Source organism: Tupaia chinensis, unplaced genomic scaffold, assembly GCF_000334495.1.
Source record: "Tupaia chinensis unplaced genomic scaffold, TupChi_1.0 Scaffold000578_2, whole genome shotgun sequence".
NCBI classification, from domain to species: Eukaryota; Metazoa; Chordata; class Mammalia; order Scandentia; family Tupaiidae; genus Tupaia; species Tupaia belangeri.
Genome location: NW_006160094.1, coordinates 7,990,016 through 7,999,980, shown reverse-complemented (window position 1 = coordinate 7,999,980; position 9,965 = coordinate 7,990,016). Strand labels below are relative to the sequence as shown.

Genomic DNA, 9,965 nt, shown 5'->3' with positions numbered 1-9,965 from the left:
CTGCTGAGCCTCCCCTCCTCTGAAAGAATACGGGGGCCATGATTTCACTGTCATCGGGATCATCTTTATTGCTATCCTCATTATTCCACTGCCTTGTGGTCTTGCTCTGCACTTGGCAGATATGCAGAGAGACCGTCAGAGATCTGGGATCCCTACTCCTCTCCTTTACTGTGGGGTCCTTTTTCTGCCTCCATGTTGGGACTCAATTCAGGCCTAAAAAACCAGTGTTCTACATCCAGGAACAACCCCACACCAGGGTGTCATCACCCAGAGCGCCTCATCGTATCCAGCGTGGAGTTGTGCTCCCCAGGGAGGTGTGTTCGCTGAGCCTGGTGAGGCCTGGTCCTTTCCCTTCTCCTTCCAAGCCACAGTGTCCCCAATGGCCCTGGGGTCAGCCTTCAGAGCCTGACCCCTCACCATCACCACCCCAACCACATCTGTCTGGCCCTCTCCACGGTGCTGTTTGGTCTCCCTCCTTTCTGGAACACTCTGGGTCTTTCCAGGGTGGATGCGGGGATAGTTCAAGAAGACCAACGACCATAAGAGGAAGTTAGGGTCTTGGGGATCTGAAAAACACCAATATGGTGATATCGCTGTATTTAGCCTCTTTATTTAATTTTATTATTTTTTTTTCCATTTGACCAGAGAGAAAGGGAAAGTGAGAAAGCAAGCCACCAGATTTGGGACTTGAACTGCGGTCTGCCATGTAGGAGTCCAGCACCTAAGCCATCAACAGCCTTTTGATGTTTTCTTTAATCTCATACTAATAAATATGTAAATCTTCACAGATAAAATCACTATCTCTAAAAAAAGAGGGAATTAAAATGCATCTGCCTGTGTATTTCTCCCTCTGTCTCTCACACACGCACACATACACACCCTTACAAAGACCTATTTTCTCTATGAAATTAATTTGCAAGAGCAGAAGGTACGAAGTAGACTCAGAAGTGACTGCTAGGCTTACAGGAGCTCCGTAAAGCCAAAGCAGCCACAGCAATCAGGAGAAAAAGAAGGTCACGGGGCCTGGCAGATGTTGTGTTGTTAAGGCACTGGATTCCAACATGTCTGATCTTGGTTCTAGTCCCGGATTTGGCAGCTTGCTTTCTCACTTTCCCTTTCTCTCTCTCTGCTCAAAATTTTAAAAAGAAATAATAATAAAATTAAATAAACAGTTCTTTTAAAATGTCTATGAAGCTTTAAAAAAAAAAAGAAAGAAAAGAAAAGAAAAGGAAGGTGACATTGTACTATCCCCACTAACAGGAACCAGGCTCCTTGGGAACAGGGAGGTGTCCAGATCTGGGGTGAGGAGTGTGCAAGATACACCTGGGACATCTTCCAGGCCTGAAGCAGGCAATACAAGGACGGGATGGTGCCGACACAGCTCTAAGAGCCTCCCACTGCCACGCTGAGCAGCCCACACAAGACAGACGGTGGGAACACGTGACTGAAATGCATGAAATGTATCTCTACTAAAACCACAAATCCTCACTGTTATTAAAAAAGAAAATCCTCAGAGAGAAACTTTAGTTCTCAAACTGCCCTGTTAATTAGGAAAAGCTCTTTTTTTAAACTGTTTAATTTGCCATTTGGCACATACACTCACCAGGGAGAGACAGAGGGACAGAGGGAGAGACAGAGGGACAGAGGGAGAGGAAGACAGCAACCCCCAGCAGAGCGTGACCATGCCGTGATCCCTTCTTCTGTGTCTACCTGTCGGGATTTGGGCAGGCACACACATATGCCCAAAGTGTTTTTCAAGCTACCAAGACTTTGACTTGAACCATGTCAGCAGTGTGGGATCCAGCGCCCTTAACAACCAGGTCCAAGAAAAGCTCTTTTTCTTTTAAACAGAAGAACATCCACTAATCAATGTAGAAGAAATGATAGATTATGAAATATTACCATATTTGAGTTTTGACTTACACAATTGATTCAGACATTAGGTGACATGTCGACAGGAACTGGGCATTTGCATAGAGCCTAATAACCACTGTCCCTTACGGTCACCAGGGGAAAGGAAGTAGCTACCAGGGTGGCCAGCTAACGCAGTGGTCGATTCCACACTACAAATACAAGTGCTGAGACAGTGGACATGGAGAAGCTCCCTAAGTGAGGAGGGTGCCACACCCCCCACAGGGACTCTTGTCAACTCGGCATCCATCTATGAGACCCCTTAGACTTGGCTTCCACTTCACAGTAACCAAGGGACCAGAGGATTAGTTAGGTGACATCATGAGAAAATCAGCCCAGAAGGTAGGACGTCCCGCAGGGCATCTGGGCCAATCTTCTTCGTTAATGAGAAGTAATGGTGCCGGGGGCGGGGAGGGGGGGTTCATATCAGGAGAAACCAGGAAGGTAAGACGTACATGTGTCATGTAGACTTTGACGGAATTCTGATTTGTACAAATCTAAATGTTTGGGGGACAACGGGGAAATTGGTTAGTTTCATTAGGCATGAAAATGAAAATGTGGTTCCGTATGAAAATGCCCTTAGTTTTTAGAACTGCTTCTGAAGCATTTAGGGTAGAAGGCCATGTCTGTGGTTTACTCTAAAACACGCCAACAGGCTCAGTCACAGTGGGGAACAGTGTTGCTCAGAGACAGAGGCCACACGAGAGGCCCACATTCAATTCCCAACCAAGCCAGAGAGGCCAGGCCTGGCAGTGTCACCTCCTGGTCCTGGGAGGCCGTGCTGAAGCCCTAACAAAACTGTTTTTTAATTTAAAAAATAGTTTAAAAAGAGATTTTCTCTCTCTCTCTTCTCTCTCTATCTCTATCTCTCTCTCTCTTCTCCTTCCATTCTTCTCTCCCCAACCCCAGCACCTGCCCCATAGCAATTTTTTTAAAACATCAATAATAAGAAAATAGTTTAACGCAGTAGGTAAAGTAAATAGGGCAAAAATAGTTCTCAAAAATCTAGGGACCAGCAGTTAGCATAATGGCTATGTCGCTGAACTCCCATGTAGTCGACTGTGGTTCGCATCCCAGACCTGGTGGCTTAAACTCACGCCGGACGCGTGTGCGTACGTGCCCAAGATCCAGAGAGGAGAATGGAGAAGAAGGGATTGTGGCGTGGCCATCCCCCCTGGGGTGTGATTTCTCGCTTTCTGTCTCTCTCTCTCTCTCTGTCTGTCTGGCGAGCACATGCGCCCTATAGCAAAAACCTCTCCAAAAAAAAAAAGAAATCTAGATGATCAATAGATGGGTGGCATTATACTACTTTTCTGAAGGTTTGATATTTTCCATAGTAAAAAGATAATAATTATAAGGCAGAAAATAGAGGAGGAGTAGGAGCAGGGAATTCCTCACATAATGACCTCCTGATGTCACAGGTCCTGTTCCATTCCACAGTCATTTATTCACTTAAATTCACGAAGAGCTTAATCTGTGAGGGTGATCACAAACTTTAAAGCCCTGTGGAGAAGTCAGGAGTAAGATCACAAGTGACAGGCGGGTCCATAGAGCTCTGAGACACCTCTATGGTCCCCAGCCCTCTGTGCCCGTTCCAGGGGGAGCAGAGGGCAGGAGCAGGCCCATCGCCATCATGCTCCACTGGTCAGACACCCCACGAACCTTCCCCAACCCCTGCCTGGCCCTGGCCCACCCTCCTGCCTTGAAGTCCTACACAGATTAGCACAGGACAGACCCAGTTCTGACGTCCTGAGAGACCAGTCCTCATGGCCAGGAATGGTCATCCTGGTTTTTTAACCCAGGACGTGATGTCCAGAAGACCTCAGATACCTCGGAGATTCTCGGGGACCACCTAATGACTCCCTCTCCATCCTTATTATTATGTTTTTTATGTTCTGCCATAGAGTGTGTGTGCTCCCTGGAGACAGACAGACAGAGAGAAAGTGAGAAATTACCCCCCGGGGGACGACCATGATGCAATCTCTCTCCTCCATTCTCCTTTTGGGATTTTGGACACACATGCACACGCGCCTGGTGTGATTTTCAAGCCACTGGGTCTAGGACTTGAACTACAGTTGACCATTTGGGAGTCCAGCACCTTAACCACCATGCCACCTGCTGACTCTCTGTTATGTTTACAGATGATAAGCTGAGGCTTAGAGAGATAAAGGGACAGATTGAAAATTTCACAGGTCTGTAGGTCTGGAGCAAGAGTCTGGACCAGCAGCCAGGGCGTCTGACCCAGCCCAAGTTCTTCCCTTCACACTCCACAGTCCCACTCACAGCTCTGAATGTCTGGGGCCTGAGGGGGTGCCTGCATCCACCCTGGGAGGCTGACGGTGTACAGCAGAGCCAAGCTTCTACATGAAACTTGGAACAGGAGAGCATGCCAGTGCGGAGACAGAATGGCCTCTGGGTGTAGCCTCTGGGAAGGGCCCGTCCATCTCTGAGGGCCCCAGGAGTGTTCCTCCCAGCTGGTGGTGCAGGCGGGGGCAGAGGCGAAGGGCAAGCTGAGCAGCAGAGGATATTTAAGTCCCAGGTTTACACCACACTCAGATTTCCGCTTCCCCACTCTGGCCAGCCGGAGCGCATGCTTTCTCTTCCATGCCATTTCTCTCCCTTCTATTTTGAACCTGGGCTTGTGGTGCTCAGGCTAGTTCTGTGCTCCTGGGGTCCTGGGAGGTGAGGGAGATGGAGAGACCGAGAAGGAGCATCTCTGCCCAAGAAAAACGCGACACTCCCTCGGACCTGGTGCCATGATCGCTACAAGTGACCCGCTCTGCTCATGCCCACAGCAGACTTGTCATTATGTGCGAGAAGGCCCGGAAAGGCACCATCTCACTCCTAGTCATCCTTCAGGTCTCAAGTGCAATGTCATTTCCTGTAGGAAGCCTGGGAAGCCACAACCCGCATGGGGCACTGCAGTGCGCTCCCATTGCCCTCTGTCCCCACCATCGCCTTTATCACACCATGTCGGAGCTGTTTTGTCAACGTCCAGACTTTCCTAGCAGAGAGAGCAGTCTCTGTAAAGAAGGGAGCCGGAGGGGGTACTCCGTCAGTACGGGGTGATTCGAACACAGACCCTCCCTGGGCTGCTTATCACCCACTTGCCCGGGGAGCGGCGGTCCTGAGAAGCATGGAGACCTAAACAAGACGTGCCTGGCTGGGTTCCTGGAGAAGGAGTGTTCACAGGGACCCTGAAGGATTTAGACACCCAAGACCAGCTGGGGCATCTTAAGTCGATTCCCGAGCAGTGTGAGCAAGAGGCGAAGGCTTAGGGCAGGTCCCACGAGTTGCCCCGGGGGCCTGGAGCACAGGCTCACAGAGGCCAGAGCAGGTGACACGTCCTTGCCACCATGACCTTGTCTCACAGGGGAAAAGCCTGGGTTGCAGAACATCAAAAAAGAGAATTCTAGAACTTTGCAGCTCTTTTATAATTCCCTGCAAGAAACCCTTCCCTGTGTTGATCCATGTCCTTTTTGGTTTTTGTTTTGTTTTGTTTTTTGGAGAGGTTTTTACTATAGGGCACGTGCACTCACCAGACAGACAGAGACAGACAGAAAGCGAGAAATCACCCCCCAGGGGGGATGGCTACACCGCAATCCCTTCTCCTCCACTCTCCTCTCAGGATCTTGGGCATGCATGCACACGTGCCCGGTGTGAGTTTAAGCCACCAGGTCCGGGACTCGAACCACTATCGACTACGTGGGATTCCAGCAACATAGCCATTATGCCAACTGCTGGTCTTGATCCCGTGTCCTTTTTCTTTTTATATTGGTCATTTTCTTTTGCTTTGCTCTTGGAGGACTGAGTTAAGCTAATCACTGTGCTCAGGAGAAGGCTTTGGAGTTTCCAAAGTTGTTTCAAAGTTTCACAGAAGAGAACTGGCATACTACCCAGGGAAGGAACTGCTGTGGGCCAGCAGGGGATGCACACGCAAACCCCAGCTTGGCCCACACCCTGTCCTGTGTCAACAGATGTCACATGGCTGCTTTCAGGAAGCATATGATGTCACCCAATTATTTCTACTTGTCACAATGGGAAAAAAAAAACACACACATACTGAGACCAGCAGTTAGCGTAATGGCTATGTCGCTGGACTCACATGTAGTCGACCGTGGTTCGAGTCCCAGACCCAGAGGCTTAAATTCATGCCAGGCACGTGTGCGTGCGTGCTCAAGATCCCAAGAGGATGGAATCAGCAGTTAGTGTAATGGCTATGTTGCTGGACTCCCATGTAGTCGACCGCGGTTCACGTCCCGGACCAGTGACTTAAAACTCACGCCAGGCGCATGTGCGTGCGTGCCCAAGATCCCAAGAGGAGAATGGAGGAGAAGGGATTGTGGTGTGACCATCCCCCCTGGGGGGTGATTTCTCGCTTTCTGTCTCTATGTCTCTCTCTGTCTGTCTGGCGAGCGCATGTGCCCTATAGCGAAAAACCTCTCCAAAAAAAAAAAAAAGATCTCAAGAGGAGAATGGAGGAAAAGGGATTACAGCATGGCCATCCCCCCTGGGGGATGATTTCTCGCTTTCTGTCTCTCTGTCTCTTGTCTTTCTGGTGAGCACACGTGCCCTATAGCAAAAACCTCTCCAAAAAAAAGAAGAAAAAAAAGATTTTTAAAATTTTCATCTTCCTTTTTAAAAATCTTTTAAGTTTGGGACCAGCATTTGGCGTAATGGCTATGTTGCTGGACTCCCATGTAGTTGACCGCGGTTCGAGTCCCCGACCCGGTGGCTTAAACTCATGCCAGGCGTGTGTACATGCGTGCCCAAGATCCTGAGAGGAGAATGGAGGAGAAGGGATGGTAGCGTGGCCATCCCCCTGGGGGGGGTGATTTCTCACTTTCTGTCTCTCTGTCTCTCTGTCTTTCTGGGGAATACACGTACCCTATAGCAAAAAAAAAAAAAAAAAAAAAAAACCTCTCAAAAAAAAAAAAATCTTTAAGTTTATTTCTTCCTTCCATATGGGGGCACCCCAGCATGGTCCTCGTGCCAACATCCACTCCCGGTCTCAGACATGTCCCACTCCCAAGAGTGAGTGCATGCACGCGGTCCCAGGATGCAAACCAGGACCTGTCCCCTGTGGATCCAGTTCACTTCACTGTGTCTGGCCCCACATCTTCCCTCTGAGGTCACTCAGGAGCCCTCTCCCAAAGAACACCCAGCAACAGTGTTAACCTACTCCCAGCCTCCTACTCGGCGTGGCCTGACTGGCACGCGGAAGCGTCCTGTCAAAATTCAAGGTCCTGCTCAGTTACCCAGCAGCTTGGCCCCAGACACTGCCCTGATGACTGAGGCTCCCTCACACACCCCTGGAGGAACTGCAGTAGTGATGACAAGAGGGGGGTCACAGCTGTGACCCGTCCTAGGGGAAACCTACATAGTGCTCTGGGGCCAGAAAGTGTGTACTGACCCCCCAGAGCCCAGCCTGTTCCCCATATGGAGGCAGACTGCAGAAGGTCACTGACAGAGTCACCCATACATCCTTGCTCCCCCAGCAGTCCCTGATTCTTGGAGTCTCGGGTTATGAATGTGCCATCCTAGCCTTTTAAAAAATCTTTTAATAAGAAAGCAAGTATTCATAGAAGATGTTTTGGACAGAAGTCACCATGTCACGATCCTTCCTGCCCAGCCTCTCGGTAACCACTGCCACAACACCTGCCATCATACCAGGTCTCCCATGCACCTGTGCCGTAGCTGGGCCTCACTGTAGCCTTTTAGGAATGAGCCAAAGAATCATTAAAAAGAGGTCCTGTGAGGCCAGCAGGTTGTGTGGTGGTTAAGGGCACTGGACTCACACACGGCCAACCATGGTTCAAGTCCCAGACCTGGTGGCTTTCTCTCTCTCTCTCTCTCTCTCTCTCTCTCTCTCTCCCCCCCTCCAGTCAAATTAAAATAAATAAATACAATAAATAAAATAAATAAGGTTAAATAAAATAATTCTTTTTAAAAAAAGAGGTCTTGGGAATAAGAAATGTTCAAAAGCATGTCTGCCCATTGAGATAGTCCTGTGCACACGAGCGTGCTAAGCAGAGCAATACTCAGTGTTTCAGAATAAACACATTCTCCTTACACTGCTCAGCTTGGGCTCAGACCCCAATTCCTAAGCACATTGAGAACAGAATTCTACTGTTTAAGCTTTTGATTTATCAGGTAGTCTCAGAAACTCCCATACTGGACCGTGGCTCCCCTTCAACTCGCACGTGTTTGGAATCACTCAGAACAAAGGATCCATCCAAGCCAGAAGCAGCAGAAACAGTCACCTAAATAAGCATTAGCGAGCGAGGACTACCCGAGGGAGGGCTCACTCAGATCCTAGACCCTGCAGCGAGGGCCACAACGGTGCCAGCAAGAGACCCACCCTAGGGACATGGGGTATGGTGCCCTGGAGGCTAAGGCACTGGATCCCACATGACCGTGCACTTCAAGTCCTAGGCCCAGTGGCTCAGACCAGGTGCATGTGCATTCGTGCCCAAAATCCAGAGAGGAGGCTTAGAAAAGGGATGGCCACCCTCCCCGGGAGTGATTTCCCACTCCCCCCCTTTCTCTCTTTCTGTCCCTGTCTCTCTCTGGTGAGCACATGCGCCCTATAGAAAAAAGTGTTAATATAAGGACAAGCACGATGGCAGTGGTAAGGCACCAGCTGCGCTGGACGTGGTAAGTACTAAGCAGCAGCTCAGGTCTGCAGCCTGGGGTCAGCTTCGAACCACGGGAGAACTAGGCCAGACTGCTCACCCAGCAGCTCATCACGCTCGCTGCCTTCTTTCCATGTATATTTGACATTCTTAATTATCAATTTTAAAAATAAAACCTTGAACTACAACCACTCTTCATTTTGTAATTGAAAGAACAACAATAAACAAAGAAACAAAAACAGCCAGCAGGTTAAGTGACCTCTGTGAAGTGAGGAGTTAAAATTCCAAATTCCCAGCTGCTTTGACCGCCCCATAGCGGGCCCTCTGGCCACTTTCCTGTCAAGCTCCCAGGTGTGTGGGGCAAGCTTGGGAGAGAGGGGGTTCTGTGCAGAACGGAGCAGCGGGACTGAGGACAGAGCCACGCGTCCCGGGGAGAGCAGGAGCAGAGCGGGGGCGGCTCTCGCGGGCCTGCTGGGCCTGACACTTGGCGCCAGAGTGCCCAGAGAACCTGACCTTGGCGGCTGAGATAAGTTCGTTCTGCCCTCTCCCTCGGGCCCTGGCCTTTCCAAACACCTCCTGCAGCAAAAAGACCAGCGCTCTGGGCGCAGTTCCTGGGTGTTCAGTGTTAGGGAGGTGGACTGGAGGCGGGCTGCAGTCCCCCTGGCTCTGGAGAGAATCCCGCAGTTCGGCGGCCCCTCTCCGGGCAATGCGACCCACGCTTACGAGTGAAGGTAGATGCGGGGCGGGGTGAGGACCGCCACCGCGTCCCCTCCGCCAAGGCGGGGATCAGGACGCGTCTGAGGGCCCCTGGCCTTCTGAGTGCAGAGACCATACACCAGCCGCTCAAAAACCGCGGAGTTGGCCCGGGCTGCTGGGTGCCCCTGGAGAGCCCCGCCGCGCTCGAGTCGCGTGTGTCCCCAACCAAGCGATGGCAGGGGCTGTCAACGAGAACGCCCCCAGAGCGTGGCGGGTGTGGAGACCTTGAGGCACCCACTCCCCAGCAACCTCGGCCGGCCCAGACCCTCCCTTGCCTCCACTTGGCCCACAAGCTGCCCCCTGCGGTCCCCGGACTCTCACCTACTTCTCACGGGGTGCCCTCGCCCGCGGCCCTCACCTGCGCGCAAATGCCCCGCAGTTCCCTTTAAGGGGCTACTCGTCCCTGTCTCTTTCCCCGTACGAGGGGTCGGGCTCCAGGTGCGCCTGCCCGAGAGTGCTGACCCTGAGACCCCGAACTAAACCCCCGCCCCCGCCAGACTTCGAGCTCTGCGGGTCCAAAGCGAAGGCTGGGTTCCCTCCCGCATAGATGCCGCTCCGGCCCCCGCCCTGGAAGGCTCACCATCGCGGCAGCTGTCCTCGCCGGCTCACTTCCCAACGGGCCTGCCCACCCCAACTGCTCCAGCCACAGCCGCCTCCGCTGTT

The 9,965-nt window shown here is 51.3% G+C and overlaps 1 protein-coding gene across 2 annotated transcripts in view; it reads right to left on the bottom strand.

The window, feature by feature from the left end:
- Positions 1 to 9,965, bottom strand: part of TUBA8 (tubulin alpha 8) — a 31,153-nt gene that overhangs the window by 9,661 nt on the left and 11,527 nt on the right. Inside the window, exon 1 of one of the 2 annotated variants that reach the window (XM_006158355.3) lies at positions 9,883 to 9,959. The exons of the other annotated variant lie outside the window; for it this stretch is intronic. Coding sequence (XP_006158417.1) covers positions 9,883 to 9,885 — 3 coding nt within the window. The 5' untranslated portion in view covers positions 9,886 to 9,959. Of the gene's footprint in view, positions 1 to 9,882; positions 9,960 to 9,965 lie in introns of those variants that run through there. 2 annotated transcript variants of the gene reach the window in all.